This window comes from Scomber scombrus, chromosome 21 (assembly GCF_963691925.1).
Source record: "Scomber scombrus chromosome 21, fScoSco1.1, whole genome shotgun sequence".
Taxonomy (NCBI): domain Eukaryota; kingdom Metazoa; phylum Chordata; class Actinopteri; order Scombriformes; family Scombridae; genus Scomber; species Scomber scombrus.
The window spans coordinates 20,949,531-20,973,153 of NC_084990.1; the positions used below are offsets into that span (position 1 = coordinate 20,949,531).

A 23,623-nucleotide genomic window follows, 5' to 3' on the forward strand; every position below is an offset into this window, starting at 1 on the left:
TAAAAGTACTGCAGTATTATGAGCGATGTAGTATGCAGTATTACAGTGAAAGTACTGCAGTATTATGAGTGATGTAGTATGCAGTGTTACAGTAAAAGTACTGCAGTATTATGAGTGATGTAGTATGCAGTATTAAAGTAAAAGTACTGCAGTATTATGAGCGATGTAGTATGCAGTATTACAGTAAAAGTACTGCAGTATTATGAGTGATGTAGTATGCAGTATTACAGTAAAAGTACTGCAGTATTATGAGTGATGTAGTATGCAGTATTACAGTAAAAGTACTGCAGTATTATGAGTGATGTAGTATGCAGTATTAAAGTAAAAGTACTGCAGTAGTATGAGCGATGTAGTATGCAGTATTACAGTAAAAGTACTGCAGTATTATGAGTGATGTAGTATGCAGTATTACAGTAAAAGTACTGCAGTATTATGAGTGATGTAGTATGCAGTATTACAGTAAAGTAGTTGTTTGGTCCTCTGACTGATATATTATTATATATGACATCATTAGATTATTAATAGTGAAGCATCAGTGTTAGAGCAGCATGTTACTGTTGTAGCTGCTGGAGGTGGAGCTAGTTTACACTACTTTATATACAGTTAGCTAGTTTAGTCCAGTGGTTCCCAACCTAGGGGTGGGGCCCTCCAAAGGGTCACCAGATAAATGTGAGGGGTCATGAGATGATTAATGGGAGAGGAAAGAAGAAAAAACAAAGATTTGTTGACAGTAAAGTCTGAGGACCATCTTAATAACTACTTGATCACTTGATCAGCACACATTTCATCCTGTCTTTTAATAAATCGCTCATACAGTGATGCAAAAATGCTCAACAGTGGGATAATATTTATTTTTTTCTTATGCCAAAGAATGTAATTTTGTTTGGGAACAAAAGTAAAAACAATATTTTAATAATAATAAACTTCTATTCATACAGTATGTTTTTAAATGTTACAAAATGCTTCACAAAGCCAACAAAAACAAGAATGTAAACACATCTAAACGTGTCTTTTCTTGCTATCAGAGTTTCACATGTCTGTAAATGTGTAACTCAGATTGAACTGCTGGTTAAACTTTACTCAGCTCAGAGGAAAATGAACATGTTAAGTACAAAAAACAACAATTTCTGTCACCAGATGAAATTCAACCACTAGATGGAGACAAACAGTCAGCAATCACAATATGAGCCAATATGTAAATGCATATGAAAATGTCCGTGAACTGTAAACAGGATGCAAAGAGAGCAAAAGAGTGAAGGAGAACATGTTGAATGATAATTTAAAAAAAGAGAAACATCAGGCTGCTTTATATTCATACATTATATACAGCCTGTTCAAAATATACAGTAATGAATTAAATGTACAATAAGTGTGTAAAAGTGTGTTTTTGCAGCTATTTTCTGGACTGACTTTACTTTTCTGGTTTTGGTTCAAAACCAGTAAATAAAACCATAAATCAATGAATCAATCAAATTAAATGAAGGGTGACTTTAAAAAGGAAAAAAATAACCACATATCAAATCTTTTCTGATCAAAGTGATATGTGGTAATAGAAAAGTCTCTTTTATCTCTCATCAGCAAAGCAATTACTGCTTTTTGTTTGTTTCACTTCTGCTTTAAAAAAGAAGAAAAATGAAAGCAAAAGACGCAAATGGATATGAATCCAATTGTGATGGAAGAAATACTCAGATCCTTTATTTCCAGACAAGTATCAATACCACAATGTAAAAATACTTCATGACAAGTGAAACATCCTGTGTTTAATAGACCTGTATCAGATATCTTTACTTAAATAAAGGATGTGAGTATTTCTTCCAATACAGCAGGTCACAGATTCTGATACTCAGGGTTGGGAAGGTTACTTTGGAAATATAATACATTACAGATTACTAGTTACCCTATTTAAAATGTAGTAAGTAATGTAACTATTTCAATTACTTAATCAAAGTAATGTAACTTATTACATTTGATTAATTTTCTAACCAATGTTTTCAGCTGTTAGGGTAAATGTTCCCATTAAGCACCAACATCTAAGTTCAGGTGTTTTTCATGGATACTGACATGATTTATAAGGGAGATCATTTCTTATAAAGCAACATTTATCTCTCATTTGAAAATGTATTCATTAGTTCATGTAGATTTTGGAATAAAGTCAAAAGTCTGGCATGAGCTTAATTGGTACTGTGACACCATTTAAGCCCATGTGTGCTCCAAATAAGCTCACATCATGATTTATTTACTAAATATAAAAACATAATGATTTCAACGAATTAAAAACAGCAATATATGTATTCAGTAGCATGTTAAATATTTAAAAAATGAGCAAAATCTTAAAGGTTTTACTTCAGATGTAACCTCCTTTGTAATCATCAACATTTTCATCAGTAACTGTAACGGATTACAGTTACATTTATTTTTAAAATTAAATTACATAACGCTGCTACATGTAACTAGTTAATCCCCAACACTGCTGATCGGTCTCCTAATATGGTGTAACACCTGTACCTGTAATCTCCTCGTGCAGCTGGAGGTAGGAAGGAGGGATAGTGGGCGGTCCTCGGTGCACACCTGATGGCCAAGGACTCCTCCCTCTCTTCCCTTTACCGCTCAGATCATGTTGTTGGCACTTTGTAGTGGCACGGCATCCTGTTCTGTTTGCCACATATAACTAAAAAAACAGAGCATCAGTTTGAGGATCAGGAGTATGTGTGACAGCTGAGACCCAGCAGACACCAAACGCAGCACACAGGTAGGAGTTTTTACACCTGTTTCTCAGCTATTAACCAGCTCAGTGTGAAGCTTTTCAAACAGGTGCATGGCTGCTTTTAACCTCGATTAAAACGTTGATACAAATAAATAGGGATAGCCGAAGTTAGCCGAATTAATCATTGTGTTCATGTGGGTTTAATTAAAGTGTGTTGGTGTGGATGAGGCTGTGTGAGGACAGGTGAGTCGTTTTTCTTCAGTTTCTGTATGAGAGTTTGGCGCAGTGCCCAGCTACACCTGTGTCAGCTTAGATTTGAGGCTTTTTTTTTTTGGGACCACAAAGAGTTAGTTTGTACAGCTGCTCCTCACAAATCTTTGTTTACAGATACAAAACTTAAAAAAAAGAAGAAATCTCAGTAATCCAACATTTCTTAACTCAGACTTTAAAGGTTTATCATGGACTTGTGAAATAGTATTCCTCCACAGCAGCACTCTGTTATTTCAACACACAGGCTCTGTGTTAAGCACTTAGTGAGGTGTTAGTAGTCTGATAACAAGTGTTTTCCTTCCCAGTATGTATAATATTAAGTGTCAGGTGCTCAGTGGGAACCTTATCATTTTGGCCTACTTAGTATACTACTGTAGTATTTGTTATAGCGTATAGCTCTTTGCTTTAGTAGTCACCACACAGGAAAAACAATGAGTTGATTATTTGTTTTTCTAATTTATTGGCAGTAATTTGGATAATTTATTCATCATTTTAGTCATTTAATGTGACATTTTCTCACACTTTTCTCTCTCCTAACCGTGAGGATTTGCGGCTTATTTTAGTTTTCTGTCACGACAAAATTTAATTTGAGTTTTTTGATTGTTGTTTAATTGGAAGAAACAATACATTTAAAGCCATCACTTTGGCTCTCAGGACATTTTTTTTTTTTTTACCACAAAATTAATCAAGTAATTGAGAATTTATTCACCAAATGAATTGAGAGTGAAAATAATTAATTGCAGTGCTATTTAGATTGCCACACACACACACACACACACACACACACACACACACACACACACACACACACACACCTGCTAACACACAGGTCTTTTAAAGTTGATCCTCACCTGCTGGGAAGAGATTTAAAACTCAAACTAGTGCATACTGGTGTTTGCTGCTGTCCAAAAACAGTGATGTTATCCACCCGCTGTTGCTTTGTGCTGCTGTGTGTGTGTGTGTGTGCTGCTGTGTGCTGCTGTGTGTGTGTGTGTGTGTGTGTCTGTGTGCTGCTGTGTGGGGAATAAAGGAAATATTCAGATTCTCTCTGTCAGAAAACCTTTGCTGCTCCCTCACCTGATTAAAACACCAAGACTGCTTCTAAACCTGCAGGCTACATGATCTGCATCATGCACACAGCAGTAATAAAACAACAAAGCCTGTCTCCTGGACATTGTTGGATAGTATCTGAAGTAGGGCCGGTTGATGTGGTTGAAATAAATATCACATTAATATGAGCAGTGTTTCTATTCTCACAAAAAATGGCAAATGTAGGCAAAATCACATGTAAAACAGATGTTAAATACAACGAATGGTGTTTCATATTATGCATTCAACTCTTCAAATGTATAAAAAACAAAACCTTCAGTAAGGATTATTAATTTGTGTTGCAGAATTTTGTAAAACAACATATAGGGATGATCAGATTATCACCCAGCCTTAATCCTAAAACTTCACTATGAGCTATGTTTGTTATTGTATAACCATTACTCAAAAACGACATTCATAGACAAATAAATAATGATGAAATAATAATTTTTTGCAGTGTTAATATAAAATGACATTTAGCAGCCGTAGATATTAAATGTGTTTCTAATAAAAGGAAAAAATGTAGGTAATATTTAGGTTTGGATTATTAATCTGATAAAATAAACCTCTGAAGGCAACAAGATTAAGAATCTTCAGCCATGCTAGTGACTCCGAGTGGTGCTCTGAGCTAAATGCTAACATGCTAACGTTTAGCAGGTGTAATGTTTACGATGTTCACCTTCTTCGTCTAGTGTTACTTTTGGTTTTATATTTGGTCGTAAACCGAAGTGTTGGTCTTATGATGAAACTGAATCATAAAGTTATTACACTTTAACTTTAGTGACGACATGGATGTACCAAATGTCATGGCAGTCCAATAGCAGATGTGAACCTAACGATGGCAATAGAGGAAAAGAGGATCTCTAAAGTTATTAAGATTCATCCTCTGGGGACAATGAATGTTTGGACAGAATCTGAACCCATAATAGTTGTTTAGCTTACCTTACAGTACTGAGTTGAGCTGCAATGATTAGTTGATTAATCAGGTAGACAACTAATAAATCAATTGCCAACTATTGTGATAATCGATTTATCATCTTGAGTCTTTAAGAAGAAAATGTAAAAATTCCAAATTAGTTTCTTTAGTTTTCTTTGATAAAACAAGACATTTGAGGAAGTCACCTGGAGCATTTTCTGTTATTTTATAGAACAAACAACTAATCGATTCAATCAGAAAATCAACAACAGATTAATCAATAATGCTAATAATTGTAAGTCAGACCCCTTGTTGTTGAGATTTCTCAGTTAGGACCAAAATGGCCAAACTGTTGACGTAGTCGATGATGAAACCGTTTCACCTTCAGTAAAAGTCAAATGAAACTTCTCTGGGAAACAAGACCTGTTTACATTTGTCTTTATGCACGAGAGACAAAGAAGTCAGTTTGTATTTTAATCTGATCTGTTGAGCATCACTGTTGATATCAAACTTTCGTAATGTTGTTAGTAGTGACATCTGTAGATCTGCATCTGATTATCTGAAGCCAGTGTTTGTGCTGCTGCTGTTAGTCAGCACACAGAGAACATGTCGTTCTTCATAACTGGAATAAGACCAATAATGAAACTACCACAGCAAATTAAACACATTAGCATACAATAAAGTACAACAACACCGTTGAGTAAGACTTTCGTTACCTAAAATAGACTGACGTGGCGCGACGCCAGAGAAGAACATGAACCAGAATTTCCACACACACACACACACACACACACACACAAACACACACACACACACACACACACACACACACACACACACACACACACACACACACACACACACACACACACACGACATGACAACAACACCTGCTGCTGTGTGCGTGCCACCTGCATATAAAGCAGTTCAAAACATTCGTCTGCCACAATTATTCTCCAAGAACACTGAATGATGAAAGCCCAGTAGACTAGTCTGTGTATTATTATGTATTGTCTCTATGTGATGTTTTCTGTGGAACATGTGACAATGAACTATACCACAATACTTTTAATGTTTCAATTTTAAAGTTGTCTTTGTTCGGCAGCCTTTATGTTTTTGTCTATGAAGCCACAAGAGTAGACAAGTAGAATAACTATCCAACGAGCACATGAACTTTAGATTTTAATGCAGTTAATCCATTGATCTGAACTCAACACACAGCAGACGTCTGACTGTCTGATTTGATTCATATGAGTGTACACACAAGTCATATCTGCATTAAACTGCAGAAATGGAAAAAACACAGCAATTGCTATGTGGGAGGAGGGTTGAAATTCATTGACTAAATAATAAAGTGTAGAAGAAAATGGTCTCATTTTATTTCTAATTGATTCATTTTTCATTACCTGGCAAAATAACTGATGATAATTCAATAACAACATCTATAGATTCAGAATTTTATCATTATGATCTTCTGTTGTCCAAATTGATCATTTAAATTATATGTATTGAAATATATAAGAAATATCTCGACAGCTAGTGGATGGATTATGATTTGGTCTGTTGTTCCTCATCAGATAAATTGTAATAACTTGTTGATCTCTAACTTTTTATCTCATGCTATCATCAGGTCAAAAATTGCGAATAAGCAAATGTTAGCATGCTGAACTAAGACTAAACATAGGAAACATTATAGCTACTAAACATCAGCATGTTTAGTCTCACAGGACCGTTAGTGTGGCTGTAGAATTTTGCCACTTTATAAATGATTAAGTCATTACATTTTTATTAAAATTGTGATAGTTCTCTCAGATCATCTTTTAAAGCACTGTATTTTCTTTTAGTCTAGATCCAGGTTTAATACTTGATTTATAGTCAATGTCCAGTAGTTAATTGTTTGAAACTGGACTTGTTTGTAGCTGTTTTTGTACAACATTTAATGTCAAATCTGTTTCCTTACATGTTGCAGTTTCAAGCAGAAATTCATAGCATTAAAAACACTCTTATGGAAATGAGATTTCCATAAGAGGCACAGATGTAATATTCTTCTTGAACTTCACACCCGGATCTTTTTCCTTGTTATCATTTATTTAAACCCTCCGTTGCACTGTTGTGTTTTATCATGAATGAAGTCTTCTAAAAAAAAAAAAGAAGGCACTTCTGCCAAAGACGGCTCACTCTTAGTAAGCTCCCACGTGTACTGTATGAATAAGTCAATCAATGAATCAGTATTTTTCTGAGAAAATATGGATTGAATAATCTATTATTTCCTTGATTACGATGGTTGTTGATCTATAAAATGTCTGAAAATGATACAAAAAAGCCCAATATGCAACCTGAAACTGCAACCTACAACCGTAACATCAGTTCAGTTTATAGAAACCTGATTTGATCAGCTGGAACAAGAGATTTTGGACATTTCTTAAAGAATAACTCCTCAATTAGCAAAATAGTTGGTGATGAATTTATTAGTTGGCACCTAATTGATTAATCAGCTAATTGTCGCAGCTCTAGAGACACCCATACTTTGTAGTTCAGTTCGGAGTTGTATGGACAGCTGAGTCTGATTGTTAGAGGCTAAAAAATCTCTCCTCCGTCCCCTCAGGTATCATGATGGAGGTAGCAGGTCCCTGGACAGAAGTATTTGAGGGTTCGGAGAGGAATGAGAAGTCCGGAGGAACAGAGACATTACTGGGAAGCTCCACTCTGACCCTGGCTCCTCTGATAGCTGATTCTCCCTCCATACGCCGCTCCCAGCCCATCCTCATCACCTCAAACAGGTATGACCAGGAACATGCACACTTAACGCAGACGACATTACTCATAGGCTGCAGATGCTGATGAAGTTACTCAATATACAGTACACACACACACAAACACACACACACACACACAGGCACACAATGAACATGAGTCAGTAGGCTATTTCAGTAGGCGGTGGATATTGACTCAAGTTAGTGACTCAGCTTCAGGTCATAAGTCACATGATGTGTAGAGAGTATCGTGTAGTTTCTGGTAAGACAAACATTGTTCCAGATACTCCCAGCCTTTAAAAAACATGCGTAATAAAACTGTTGAGTGTATTTTACTGGTTGGGACACTGGGGTTTTCTTTTACTTCCTTGTTTCTTGACTTATCTTTTGTTTACTTTGAATTCCTGAGGATAGTTAAAGGATCGGCTCACAATTGTTCAAGGTGTGTTAAAACAGCAGTCGGGTGACCATTTAAACACTGAAAGAGGTTTTCCCTCACTGTAATGGGAGACCCTTCAAATGTGCTTTTAATGTCAGGGATGGAGGCCAAAATCCACAATGTGTCCATACAGTTGTTTAAAAGTAGATGTGAAAATTGAACATTTGCATCAAAATAGGGAGATGAAAGCACACTTTGTGATATAAAATAGTGTTTAATCTACTATAATTGATGTAAATGGGGTAGACAAAATATTATAAACACCTTTCACCACCTCCAAAATGTTCCATATGAAGCTTCAGCAGTCTGAGTTAGTCATATCAAGTGGATATCTGCCACATTTACTGTCTTTTTAGCATCAAATTCCCTCATTGTGTTTCCCTGTTGAGCTGTGGTGGAAGTATAGTAACAAAAAGACTGTAACATTGAAAGATATCTACTTGATTTGTCTCATTTGGACGGCTGAAGCTTCATATTAGCTTCAGATAAACTTTCTAATACATTTTAGCACAGAAAGAGGACTGTAGGTTTTGTCCTCCATCACTTATATTGTAAGTAGATTATGAAAGGATCCTCTAATGCTCAGTATGATTACAGCAAGAAAAGAAAAACCTGTTCCGGTGTTCATTTGGTGAACTTGTCCTATTTCAGAGAAAGTTTTTTTTTTTGATAGGCCTGTAATCATTGCTTAATTATTTTAATGGTAATGTTGTGACGTTACTGGCCAGGGATTGTTACCCAATCAATGACGTGCAGTGTTCAGCTGAGGTCAGCAGAGATAAGGGAAGCAACAGAATCAACTGTCAACAACGTTTTAAAGACTTTGTAACTTTCTCTTTGATATATAACTAAAAACAGGCCTTGGACTGACATGGATTTCAACAAATAAGACTTAAATTATTGAATTTTTCTCTTATTGAAAACATCACATTATTCCTTGTTTCAATACTTTCTGTGGCTCATTGGCTCCTGCTGAAGTTATAAAACTTTACAGCTGCACTAATCAATATTTTCATGTGAACAATAGGTCCCATGACGGAATTATCACCTGACTTTACAGTTCCTCTTATCTCTAGTAGCCTTTTATTGTCTGTCTGTTCATTGTTTTTGTTTTTTGGCCTGTAGTTTAACTGACTGTAGTAATAAATATTGCCTCATTCATAATAACGGCAATAACCAGAATATTTTGTACAGAACATTTTGTTCTTAATAGTACTTGATATCGGCTGAATCAGCTTGTTATGTTCTTTCATTTGTGTCTATAACTTTTTCTTTTTCTTTTTTTCTTCTTCTGTTTTTAGGGTAAAAGGTGTGGAGTCATTCTCTTCTTCTGTCCCGTCCATACCAAACCCCTTTCCAGAGCTGTGCAGCCCCTCAAACTCACCGGTGCTCATTAATTCACTTCCACCGCCGTCAAGTGACAGAAATGTGAGTTCAAAGCTTCATTAGTATGCAGCTTCACAAGTCTTACTGCATCTGAAAAGGTTTGATAAATACACACACTATAAATGAGACAGTCTCAGAGTCCAGGTGTTGTTTTTCATAGCTGCAAGATTTGTCATTTTGGTTTGAGTATTTTGTTTGTTCTGCAAACCAAGCTGACCTTATTTTATGTCACTGTCGAGTTTGTAGTCACAACACCATTTTAATTCCCTCCCATTTCACCATTTTAGCTTCATTTTTATATTAAAGACCATTAAACAAATTAATCAGTGTATTGGAGGAACTGAACAGTTGCCAGTGTGATGTGACCCACTTGATTGTCCTGCTCCATTACTGCCAAAGGTTGAAATGTAATGGTCAGGGCTCAGAATTAAAGCCTCATTTTAGACAGAAATTTGGATCCACATGTAAAGGATGATCCCAGTGATAGTTTTCACATTTCACAAGTCAACAGATCCCATGAAAACACAAAAACCAGCAATGAATTCATCCTATTAACAAATATGGTCTGTGTAGCCAAATGTGTATTAATCCACCACTGAAAATAGTCCCCATCAAATACACTTTTTCCCGAGTTTGAGTAACGTTTGCTAAAAACGACAGTGCCCAGCTGTTTACGTAAGTTACCGAGCCTTTTATGAAAATGAAATTATATATTTGTGAGCTGTTTTTAAAAATGAGGAACGGGAAGCCAGAAAGTCTTACGAGACAGACTTAAAACATTGTTGGTTTTAGTCTTTTCTTTGGGTGTGTGACAGTAATAAAAATACAGAATAACTTCTTATCCCTTAAGAAGTATCGGCTTTGGACAAATCATCACATCTTCTGTGTCAATCCCGACACACCTGCCCAGATATTTAGGGTCTGACAGGTGGCATCAACAAGTGGATCCTTTCAAATGTGTCTTGACTTGTTGGCTAAGAGTGTAGCTACAGGTTGGTTATGATTATGACTGACAGGCAAACTCTGTTGCCATGCCTACGCTGCCTTATTTTGACTTGCAAACACTGCCAGAGTAAACATGTCTGCAATTACAACAAAGTGTCACCGAGCCACGTTCGCCCAGGAGTGTTTCATGTGTGGTAATGGAGGTGAACGGGCGCACACGCTTTGGTCATTTGACACACACACACACACACACACACACACACACACACACACACACACACACACACACACACACACACACACACAAAAAGTTATTAATTAATTTTTGGATTGTTTATTTTAACTTGTTCTGCATTTGTGTTGCCGGGGGGGAGCTGTTTTATAATAGTGGTTTTCACTATTTCACAATCCTCAGCGGGAGCACAAAGGATCTGCAGAGTCACTTTTCCACCGACTGATTAAGTTTGTTTTAAGGAATGAAAACATAAGATACATAACATGGCCCTGATACACAAAGCTAGCTCCGTAGAGAAATGTTTTTACCAGTTTGGTGTGTAAGAACTTGACTGGTCTGCACAGAGCTATGACCTCAACCTCATCCAACACCTTTAAGATGCACTTGATCACCATCTGTGAACCAGACCTTGTCACCCAACATCAGTGTTGCACCTCACTAATGCTTCTGAATGGGATCAAACCCCTGCAGCCAACTGGTGGAAAGCCTCAAACTAGAAGAGTGGAGGCTGTTGCTTCCTGAGGTTTCTCACATTTTCTGCCCCCATTAAAGTTTTGAGGATTTTGAGGCAAATTTGTGATATTAAGCTATAAAGATAAAAAACATGACTTATCTTGTTGTAGCAGTAGATAGATTTTGAATGACATATTCATACTTTTATGCAGCTTACTTCTTCGTTTAGATTGTATTAATTATTTTGTGTAATATCCTGGTATCGAGGCAGTCGTTCCGTCTTTCTGCTCTTTATTTACTTTTAAATTTGTGTGTGTGTGTGCATGTGTGTGTGTGTGTGTGGGTGTGTTGCATAAAACACAGGCATCGTGCTCTGTGAAATCAATTTATTAATTTGCAAAATAGAAAACAGCTCACTCCATGAAAGCAGCACTCCTCTATATTAGATTACATGCAGAAAGTGAAATGTAATCCAGTGTGTTTGAGTATTGCATGTTTTTGACTGTCTGATCTAATCTCCACTGTTGTCACGCATTGTTGACTTTGTGTCTGAAGCACAGAAACTGGATTTACTCCGAGTAAAGAGAAACATATTTTCCCTGTGCCTCCCCTGCTCTTTAATAAAAAAACACTCAAGTCAAAGTGGACTGACCGGATATTGAACCACTATGTTTCCACTCAAAGAATGTTTCCTCCCCCTGAAAGCCTCCCCTGGTTGATACACCACCATTATTTGTCCTGACTGACGCAGGCACTCGCCCAACCAGTCGAGACTTGTTGATTGACCGCTGGAGGTTTCTGGTCGGGCAGGTTTGTTTTCTTTTTCATTTCGAGCGTGCTGCTTGGATCCAGACGTGGTGTCAGACAGCGTGCTCTGAGAAACATCATGACCTCTGTATAACCTGCACCCAGTTCACCTCCGCAGCAGCTTTATCGGCCATCACACGGGCTCTCCTCACGCATGGCTGCTTCGCCAATGACATCTTTTGTAGATAGCAATTGTTTTTTGCACATCTTCTTTCTATAGCAGACAGCTCATCACATGCAGAATTCGTTTTTAAAACCTCTGTCGTGCATGCTCTAATTTTAATGAACAAAAGTTAAGATTCAGACAACTTCCATGAGCACGTTTCACCAAATTTGCAAACACGCAAGCTGCGACCTGCAACATGAGATCATTTCCTTTTTTGACAGAAACAGCCGTGCACGGGCATGCGAGGGGACTGACTGTCACAAATGTATCTGCAACTAGCAGGTGACAGTCATATGTGAAACGGGGCAACACTGGCACTATCTGCACTCTGCGTGTAAGCAAGTGCTCCTAAATCTCTTTTTGGTGAAACAGCCCCCAAGAAACCAACATGACTTACTCCTGTGTTGGTGCAAAATTAGAAAGAAAAACTGATGGCCTCATCAAATGTCAAAGCGTATTAGTCACGGGATGGTTGTGTCTGCCGTTGCAGCACAGATGACAGATTCTTGGCTTGACGTTTTGGCTTCTTTTCTTGAGTGCACTAATATTGACACGATGCCAAAAACCAGCTGTGAAATGAATGTTGTGTAATCTCAGTCACTCGGTTGTGGATTAAACGTATTAAACTCATCCAACTTTTTCTGGATAACTCATTTATAAACTTGTATATTTTTGTTACACCTGGGAATCATGACAGAATCACATGTGAAAATCCTGTTATTACTCAATTTGCATTTACCAAAGTAGTGTAAGTACAATTTTGAGCTACATATACTTAATTTTAACATGTATTTCTAATTGTATGCTGTTTCATACTTTGAATCCAAAGTATATCATTTTAATTAACATCAAAAGTGAAACAAACAAACCACATAGTGCAAAAAGCATCACTATATATCTTTAAATGTCTGTGATTAAAAGTAATATAAACTTACTGCAGTATTTTTACATTGTGATATGGCCACTTAGGTAAAGCATCTAAATTCCTCTTCTGCCTCTTTTGTTTCCTGTAAGTTGATAAAGGTGTACGGGGAGGATAGCCACAGCAGGAAGGTGTATGTCTCTCGAGGAGCCACAGCCAGAGATGTTTGTCACATGTTGGTCCAGAAGGCTCACTGCAGCGACCAGGAAAACTGGGCTCTCCTCGAACTCCACCCCACCCTGGGCCTCGGTAAGAACTGAGCACCAAATACAAAAGCCACAACTGTAAAATTGCATCGAAAATGTTTAAATTTCGCTCGCTTCCTCCTGTCTCCTCAGAGAGATGTCTGGAGGACCACGAGGTTGTGCTGGATGTGCAGGCAAACTGGTCCCTCAAGGGTGACACACGGTTCGTTTTCTGCAAAAACTACGCCAAATATGAGTTCTTCAGGAAACCAATGGTACGCAGCCTGCAGTGTGTTAAAGGAGCCGACTCGTGATAACCTATATTTTTCTTATTGTCAACAAATCTCAAATCTTTGGAGCCAAACCAACTATTAATGACTCTACTAACAAGTATTGTGTGTACATCCACAGCCTGATATATCTTATTCCTCTGTGCAGTAGACCTCTGATATCGTCCAAAAACGATTAAAACGCTCCAATGAGCCCACAGACGCTACACTGGGTGACATGTTCCTTTAATTATGAAGAGTTTTGGTTGCGTTAATGTGTTGAGAAATGGCTCCAAAGACTAATAGACCCCTATTTCTGTGTAAGGAAGATGCCACTGAGCATGTGCAGGAGCGTGCTTCTGTTAATATAGTATATAGATGTTGTTTTTGGACAATAACAGATTAATAAGACATACCGGGCTTTGGATACACACTCAATAGATCAATTCACTGTTGGTTTGGCTCCCCACATGAGATTTGTTGATGATAAGAAAAATAAATAAAGTTGCCTCATGTGTCCTTTTAACCTCTACGTGTAACATTCCAAAACTCTCTGCAAAGATGCGGTTTAAACTAAATACCCATCCCTTCTCTTCACACACCAGAGCAGCTCAAGCAGGAACAAGGAGAATATTTCACACTATTAAACTTGTTTTGTTTCAGTAGACGTTGACAAGCAGTGACGTCATTGTGCTTCGTGATCCGGGTTGATTGGCAGGTTGCGTGCTGGTGCAGACACGTTGACTCAATGCCTCAGATATTTCATTACATTAGATCTGGTGTGCTGCTTGTCCTGTTAAACTAAGGTGACAGTTCACATTGAAAATTGGGTTTAATGAACCTCCTGCTGGTGTTTCTGTACAGCGTGCTCACACTGCCTCCAGAAGGTACACAAGGGACATTTGTTATCTCGAATTAAGCACATTAACACTCAACCATTCCTCTGTGTGTATTGTTGCCTCATGCAAGTGATATACACTTACACACATTTTCATATGCATTTGCAAGTTGTAAACAGACACTAGCAGGATCTCTGTCTCCCTCTGAGTAAATTAGGGAAATGGACACTTGTGGGTTTTGTGCACACATGGTTTACTTTGCATGATAATTTACCTATATGGCTTTGTCTGAACTCGCAAGTTATTATGTCACCTCCATTACATTTTAAACAAAAGAGCATAATTCCCCCAAGGTGTGTTTTTTTTATCTTCACATTTCAGTATAGTCATGGTCCAAAGCCGAATCCTGATCAGCCCGATGACGAAGCGTTAGCAGAGCAGGCTTGATTCAGGAGCAGATTCTTCTTCTTGTAAATGAGCCTTTTCCTCCTTCAATGGATTTTAAAGACAACCTTCTCCGTCCTTTCTCAGCTCTTCTTCCCTGAGTCCATGATATCCGACAGCGCTGATGTCAGCAAGGGAATGACATCGTCAGACCTCATTCAGGTAAAAAAAACAAACGTCTGAAATCAGGGGCTCATTCACACGGAGTCACACATGAGCAACACTGGAAAATCATCAGTGAAGTGATGCGTTGAAGGCCAAACTTGATGATATTTATTTAAAGCGACAAACAAAAAGGCTGAAAATGCAAAGGAGCTTTTTTGGGGACTAAACTCCATTCATATTTTCACTTTAAAATGTTTGATGAACTTAAGAAGTGATGTAACGTTAACAGTAGCAGGTGCGATGTTAAAGCAGTAAAATCTGGACTGTAGTCAGTTGTATCTGATTTTCAGTGAAACATACCTACAATAGAGCATTTTCTGATTAATCATTAAAACGTTCCCAGAGCCAAAGGTAATGTGTGTTAATGTCTTGTTTTGTTTGACTAAGAGACCAAAACCCAAAAATATTCAGTTTACAAAGATGTCAATGGGACAGTTATTGTTAGAAATGAAATAAAAAATGAATGGATACGGGAATGTTTCTCCTCTTTGGAGACAAAAACTAAAAATGATTGGAGAATCAGCTGTCAAGGATTATTCTCCGTCGTTGGACGAGTCAGACAAATTCAGATTTTGCTGAATGTTTCAAACTGATAACAGATATTGTCTCTTTTATGTCTCTACTCACAACGACACACAATTACTAAGGGGAGCTTTGTTAAGTTTGCTCTACTTTTTTCATGTATATAAAGAAAGAAACCTACCAGGATATTTGTCCTCTATTTTCATTTTTATCTCCACAGTTTATTGATTTTTTTTGCTTCGATTTACTCAGGCCTATTTTGTTTCATTCATCATTGATTTTCTGTCTTGTGTTTCATTATGTTTTGTATATAATGAAATAGTTCATAGAGAAATGTAATTACAATTTACAAAGATATGAAACAGTGAAAAGCGTTGTCCTCACATTTTAGAAGCTAGAAACAGTTTGGTGTTTCTATTGAACTCTTTTGATAGTGAAATCATTTATCAGCAAATAATGAGTCACTGATTACAGTTAGAACTGTTTCTCACGCCAAGTTTAGATCCTTTAAAAAGACATTTGCTTTAAAAATAAGGTTGATGTGAAGCTTACTGCTGAAACTTCTCTTAAAGATCATCTGCTCATAGAAAGTGAAGAGCAAAATAAGGGGGGAATGCAAATTAGCTGCTGATCATACATCACAGTCCATATAACGGAGTGAAGAAAAAAGGTGTTTAAACTGCAGAAGGGCTGTGTTTTTAACATTAAAATTTTACATGTATCTTCAGCTGTAAATAAATACTTATAATGAGCTCTGTGTATTCCTCAGAACCTGCTCCGGTCCGGCACGTGTCCGGAGATTCAAGGTTTCCTGCAGGTAAAAGAATCGAGCCGTAAAGCCTGGAAGAAAGTCTACTTCTTCCTCCGACGCTCCGGCCTCTACTGCTCCACCAAAGGCTCCTCTAAGGTCAGCAAGTCAAGCCTGCTCTTTACTTCAGCTTTTAATCACATTCACAGACTCAAAGGACTTCACAGCAAGAAAAAAACCAGCAAACACTTTTTCACACGGTGTTCCTTTAACACTTATCTATGTGTGTTTCTGGGTTACTAGGAGCCTCGTCACCTGCAGTACGTGGCTGATCTGGAAGATTTGAACGTGTACACTGTGGTGAACAGCCGTAAATTGTACGGAGCACCTGCAGACTTCACGTTCTGTATTAAGGTAAATACTTCTTATGAGTTCTAACAAGACAGAAAAATGTCCTTATACCAGACAGAACACTGTGTAGCGAATACTTAAGAGAACATTTCGACCTGAGGCTTTGTATAAGTACAGTATGTACGTGTGTCTAGGATTTATGTGCAAGTTAGAGCAACACTCCCCCACCAACACCCGTTTAGCATTCATGTCATTCTTGTGATTTTGGATTATTGAGAGAATATTTTTCACACTTGAACAGCAGAATCTGGAGCGGTAATCCTCCCGAGTTTGTCAAGAAATAACTCTGCACGGCTGACAGTGATTGAAGAACTTTGGGGGGGGGGGGGGGGGGGACATTCAGTAATATCAAACGCACCAGTAGTTTGTTACACAGTAGATTTAAGTCGTAATAGCTCTAACAGCAGAAAATCAAAATGGATATTTTTGTGCTGCTGGGAAAACATCCAGTTCCAATTTATGTGACATTATAGCTCTTCTGCTCGGTGCTACTGATAAAAGCATTTTACAGCCACCACAGAGGCAGCTATGGTGAAAAATGCATGACAATAGTTCATAAATGTAGTAAGGATGAAGGTCTGCAACACTTATATAAAAACTGGAGTTTTTACAAAACATCACTTTCACTGTCAATAATGTACCTTTCGATAGAGTTGTTTTGGCTAATGTGTTCAGGCCTCTTTACACTGTGTGATTTTGAGCTGTCTGAAGCCTCTTTCACACATGATTCCTAGTAAATTACTAGGATAACCTTTCAAGCATTGCTAGTGATATTCCCTATTCACACATGCAGCTACATTCAGGAACATTTCCGTCTTGCACCTTAGATGGTGTTAATGCAGCACTTACAGATGCCAACTGTTGTAAAATTCAACAGAAGAAGAAATCCAAACTCACAAAACTCAGATCAAACTTTCAAACTCTGCAGTCCTGATTAAATATGAATCATGATTATGTTCCCACATTGCCGATTTCTCGCCTCATATGTTCCCAGAAACATATTTCACTGTTATGTTTAGCTGTAATGATTCACCGTTTGTGACCGAGATTTTATTAGAGCCGTCTCGCACCATCTGACTTGCACAATAAACTTACACAATTGTTTTTGTCTCACAGTCTAAAGGCGCCTTTAGCAACCAGTTTCTCATTTACACATCCAGCTGTTGACCACTTTGTGTTGTGTGTGTGTGTTTGTGTGTGTTTGTGTGTGTGTGTGTGTGTGTGTGTGTGTGTGTGTGTGTTTGTGCTTGTGCAGCCTTCGAGAAACCCCATCCGTACTCAGGACCTGAAGATCCTCTGTGCTGACAGCGAGCAGATACGGACTTGTTGGACATCCGCGTTCAGATTGTTCAAGGTTTTACAATAAAATCCAACAATTAAATAATCCTCATTTTTCTTTCGAATACACTATGAAACAATTTGTTAACTACTTGTCCATTACAGCCCTAAAGTCTGTTGATTACTTTCTCGATCAGTCGATTAATCGTTTAGACTATGAAATGTTGAAAAGCTGTTTTAATATGGCATTCATAGTGTCTCAGGGGCCACAGTGATGTCTTCAAATTGCTTCTTTATGTCTAAAATGTTAAGATATTCAATAAACTGTCATATATGTAAATGAAAAACAGCAAATCTTGACATTTGAGAAGCTGGAAACATCAAATATTCTGCACTTCTGCTTGAAAAATGACCAAAGCAAAGTTTCTGTTGATCGACGAATCGATTCATCGACTAATTCTTGCAGCTTCAAAGTTGACTTTACAACCTGTGAATAATATATTGTGTGTGTGTGTTTTATTATGTGCGGTCAGTATGGGAAACAGCTTCAGTGCAACTATCAGCTATCCAAGTCGGCCCCACGAAGCCTGGAAGGATCCAACCTCACAGATAACAAAGTGAGCCCATCAAACATGACATGAATTATATCTGTAGCATCTGCAGCATCTGACATGTATGCACTTATACATGATGTGTGTGTGTGTGTGTGTTGCAGTCAAAGTCGGAGGACAGCTTGGTTGCCATGGACTTCTCGGGGAAGGCTGGAGGACGGGTCATCCAGAACCCAACGGAGGCTCAGAGCGCAGAGAGGGAGGAGGGCCAAGCCTGGAGGGTGAGGATGAGGGAGGGGAGGGCACGGCTGGCAGAGGATCTGCCAGGAAGAGAAGAAGGAGAGAGCAATAAAAAGAGAGATAAAGAGCGACAGAGGCAGTAACGATAATCAAGCGTAGCCAGAGTTTTGTCTAGCCAAGCTCACAGAGGTCTGTTACACAAGCAGAGAGAGGAGGAGGAGGAGTGTGGAGGACAGGATGGATATGATACGTTTTAACTCCGAGAAGAATTGCTGTTTTTTTATTTTTCTAGTTTTGGTCATAAAAGCTGAAATTTGGGAATACAGCAACATTATTAAAAAAGTCAGAGGCCAACAAAAAAAGTGGATTTTTACCATCTGTCTTAAATTTTCTTTCTCAGACAAGTTCACACCTTGAAGTTTGTTTACAACCTGTCTAGTCGTCTGACTGCTTGTTTTTCCAAGAAATCAGCATTTAACCTGATATGTTACTAGCTAATTTTATCTTATCACAAATACTATTAATCGTAACAGCTTACTTTGTCTGATAAGTACCAAACATTTGCAGCACTGTTTCTTTTCTATTTTTATTTAGGTTACAAGTTTCTCTATCACAATTCTTTCATAAGGAAATCAAAAATTGTATTATAGCAAAAATAGCTGTAATATAATGTAGTGATGTTAAAGAAAAACCCCAAAAATGTTCCTTATCTTTATGTTTTTGTTCCTCTTCACTGATGCAGAGGAGAGAAGCCCTGAGGTGCAGTCTGCCCAACCTGAACTCTGCCGCGAGACCTTCCTGTAAGTCCACATGAGAGCAGATCAGCTCCTGATGTTTGATGCTTTCTCAACTCGCTCACGCTCCTGTCGTTGTGTGTTTTGTTTCTAGCGATCCACAAGATCCAACCGTGGTTTCACGGCGGCGTGTCTAGAAAAGAAGCACAGAGACTGATAGAGAAGCAGGGGCTGGTAGACGGGTGAGTGGAGGAACAGTTTTTAAACTGTCCCAGCCGGCCAGAATCCACAATAAATTATGACCATATTAAACAATGCCGCACCTCATTATTTATGTTCAGAGCCAATGCAAGAAGTCGTGTGTCTTTTGTAAAGTGAGGCGGAAAGTAAAGGTGTGGAAGTCAGGGTGATAAATGGGCGTGTGGAACATTTCGTTTTTCTCATTACTCATTCAGGAGAGTAAAGTTTGCCTCTTGTCACAGACAGCAAATGAGTCTAAGTTTAAATGTTTTAGGTAGTTAACACTGACTAAACCTTCACCATAGTTAATTTTCCATAACGTCAATCTTTTCCTAACCTTACCCATACATTCCCAAACTTTTAATATTCCTTGATAATTTGTTGCTGGAGCTAAGTTGAGTTCATTATACAACGATAATAACTCTGATCATTACAGTATGTTTCCATGACATGTTAGGCAAATGATATCTGTGTGTTTCTCTGCTGACGTGACATTTACTTTAGTCTTATATATATATATGTGTGTGTGTGTGTGTGTGTGTGTGTGTGTTTGTAGGATGTTCCTCATTCGTGAGAGCCAGCAGCACGCACAGTGCTTTGTCCTCTCGCTGTGTTATAAGCTGAAGACCAAACACTACCTGGTTATCCCTGTGAGTTCCCCTCATTGTATCAATCAGTTTTCATACTTAAATCATTTCATACAGCCACACTTCTTCTAACCTAACTACGACTGTTCTTCCCTTTGCAGTGCGAGGATGGCGGCAGGAAGTACTACACCATGGACGATGGCTTGACTCTCTTCATAGACCTCCTGCAGCTGGTGGAGTTCCACCAAATCAATAAGGGCATCCTTCCCGTCTGCCTCAAACACCCCTGCGTCTGTGTGGCACTATGAATCCGTTGTTCCTTCACACATAGCCTGTCTGACCTCTGCCCTCGTTGGCCCACGATCCCTTAACGTAAGCTCTCCTCCTGGCCCAGGATCAGTCATTAAGAGTTCATTCAAGTTTAAAGTGTGAGCCCCAATCTAAGTCATCAGATTGCGTCGATATCTGTTAAGCACAGTTGATAACAACCGTGCTACGTGCCAGTGCAGTGCAAAGGTATGTAGTCCGTGTGATAATGTTTTCAGGCTTGTTACACGTGGACTCGTGGGAAGCGTTAGCCAGACATAAAGCACTGTCTGATCACCTCAGCCTCTCCTCCTCTCTTTAGCATTTTTAATTAGACTCCGCTACATGTGTGGCTCCAGACAGTGGTTGGTTTTTTATTTTTAATTAATGAGCTGCTGTCTCCGTGGAGGCGGCTTAATTAGCCGTGTTGGACAGACTTTTTAGCGCTTCGGGGATCTTTGGAGAAAGAGCAACTGTTAATGTGTAGATTCAGACACATGCAGCTGTGATGGCTGGCAGGTTCAGGATGAGCACAGGGAAACGTTTGACTGTGGCTGCACCAGATGTCAGTGAAGAGATGAACGATTGTGGCCACCAGAGGGCACTCTGCAGCCATCAACCCTCAAGAGAGGAATTTAGGTGTTTTATAGCAGTGTCATGTAAGAAATGAACACATGTAGTTTTGATATTAATACTGAAGAGATGTAATCATGGAAATGCCCCAGATTGCAATAATGTAGCATGTAAATTCTTACTCTTCTGTCCGTGTTGTATTTTGTACATGAACTTCCTATTTGTGCCTTAATCTCACGTTATATTTTAATGACAACCTTTATTAGTATAACCGTAAGCACTCTTTCAATGCTATATTTGCACAGTGATGGTGAAGGGAAACTGCATTGTCTTGTGTGTTAACAGCTTACAACAGAAAGGGCTGCAACTAACGATTATCATTACTATATTTTATTGTTTGGTTTGTCAGAAAATTGTGATAAATGCACCGCACAACTTCTTAAAGCTAAAGAAGATGCCTTTAAATTGTTTTGTTTTTTTCAACCTACAATAAAAAAGATCCAAAGATATTTGATTTATTATCACCTACGACAGAGAAAAGCTGCAAATCCTCACAGTTGAAATACTGGAACCATGTGATGTTCAGCATTTATGCTAAAGAATGGACTTACCAGTATATGATTAATCCATTAAATGTATTTGTTGATCAGCTAATCTACAAAGTGACGAATCGTTGAGTGTTCATTCTCGACATGGGAAACAGTTCATAAAGAAAACTCAAGGTCCACTAAATGAGAGAACTCACTCTCTTAAGATGCAGTTAAAGCAAATGGAAAAAGCCAGTAAGTGAACCTTGAGTTGTGATTTTATTTGAACATGTTTTCTTTTACCTTAAATATTTTGCACTTGCTGTTTGTGTTTTATTTTGAGGATCCACTGATACACTGTCAGCCTACTGAATATCCAAATACTGTCATTAATCATTCAGTCCAACAGGCCAGTTTTCTAATCTCCTATGGAAACAAAACCGGGTTAAAAGTACTGTAGCTGTGTATCACCATTACTGAATGTGTCCAAAAAAAAATTGTACAAATACATTCAAATGTGTGAATGTGTAAAAACCTTTTCATCAAATGAATTTGAAATATTTGAATGTGTAAAAAACATCTGAACAAAGCTGATTTGAACTATTTAACATCATATTTTACTAGCTGATGACCATGTTTGTATAATATGTAAAATAACACACAGCTGTCACACAGTGATGGACAGTTGAGCACATGTACTCTAGGACTATACCTCAGTACAATATTAAGATACTTGAGTATTTGCATTGTATATTACTTCCTTTTCTTAGATGAACTGTACTTTTTTCTACACTACATTGATTTGCCAGTTTTACTTAATGGCTACTTTCAGATTTTCCATTAAAAATGTGATAAGCTTATAAATGATTACACTTTATTGAAGGTTTCCAATATTTCTCAAAAAGTCCAAAAACAGAGTGCACATGTATGCAACAAGACTTTTTTTTCTTTTTTTCTCTCCCATTAAAAATCTCATGATCCCTCATATTTCTCTTAGGACCCTTTGAGGGGGCTGACCCCTATGTTGGGAACCATTTAACCACCAAACTGTGTGTAAAGTAATTTAAACGCTCCAGCAGCTATCAATCCAATAACTGTGTAGTAAAACACAACAGGGTCTATTTGAGTTTTACTTTTGATTCTTTAAGTGCAATCTGGTGATAATACATCTGTACTTTCACTTAAGTAGTATATTTTTTACTTGTTATGATGTTTTTTAGGTTGTATTGGCACTTTTACTTGTATACGGAATCTGAATACTGCTGTATGATAAATGCAGTGAAGTAAAAAAGTAACATAATTTCCTCTCTGATATAATTTAGAGAAGAAGTTTACAGCAGAATAAAATGCAAATGCTCAAAACTGTACTTGTACATTTGTGAGTAACTTGAGTAAAAGTACTTAAACTTAAGTGGAAATATCCACTCAAAAAGAAGATTACAGAAAAGTGAAGCTTTGCCTCATTGAAACTGAATGTGCAATGAAATTATTTAAAAACCTTTATCAGCCCCAAACTAGACGAGCTGGGGGAAAAAAAAGAAAAAGAAAAGAAATCTGGATTGAGTCCTGATGAAACCATTGGTGGAGCAACATAAAAGGCTGCCGCAAGGTTATTGTGGAGTTCCTGGCAGCCGGCACAGATCACAGATCCTCTGCTGGATGGCTCCGAGCTCTGCAATGTGCCTTCAGAAGCTAAAGAGCTGATTCTGCCCTGACCCACTCTGTCTCATAGTGTGTGTGTCTGTGTCTGTGTCTGTGTGGTTAAATACCAGTGTGCTGTGCTAACCCTTCCTCTCCACTGCAGCCCTTCGGAGGGGTTGCTATGGTAACAAATTTTTCCTCTGTTGGCCTAGATGGGCAGGTAAATTAGGGGTAAAAAAAGACAGAGCAGAGACGGGTCAGGAAGGCTTCAAAGAGAT

The 23,623-nt window shown here is 38.1% G+C and overlaps 1 protein-coding gene across 1 annotated transcript; it reads left to right on the forward strand.

Moving 5' to 3' along the window:
• The first annotated feature begins 2,611 nt into the window (after positions 1-2,611).
• Positions 2,612-22,551, forward strand: grb7 (growth factor receptor bound protein 7). The gene is made up of 15 exons (XM_062442459.1): positions 2,612-2,749; positions 7,585-7,759; positions 9,473-9,599; positions 13,178-13,334; positions 13,424-13,545; positions 14,910-14,984; positions 16,279-16,416; positions 16,561-16,671; positions 17,924-18,022; positions 18,480-18,563; positions 18,662-18,778; positions 19,480-19,537; positions 19,626-19,713; positions 20,268-20,361; positions 20,460-22,551. Exons 2-15 carry the CDS (start codon positions 7,590-7,592, stop codon positions 20,604-20,606), a joined length of 1,587 nt encoding a protein of 528 aa, XP_062298443.1. The 5' UTR covers positions 2,612-2,749; positions 7,585-7,589; the 3' UTR covers positions 20,607-22,551.
• The last annotated feature ends 1,072 nt before the right edge of the window (positions 22,552-23,623 follow it).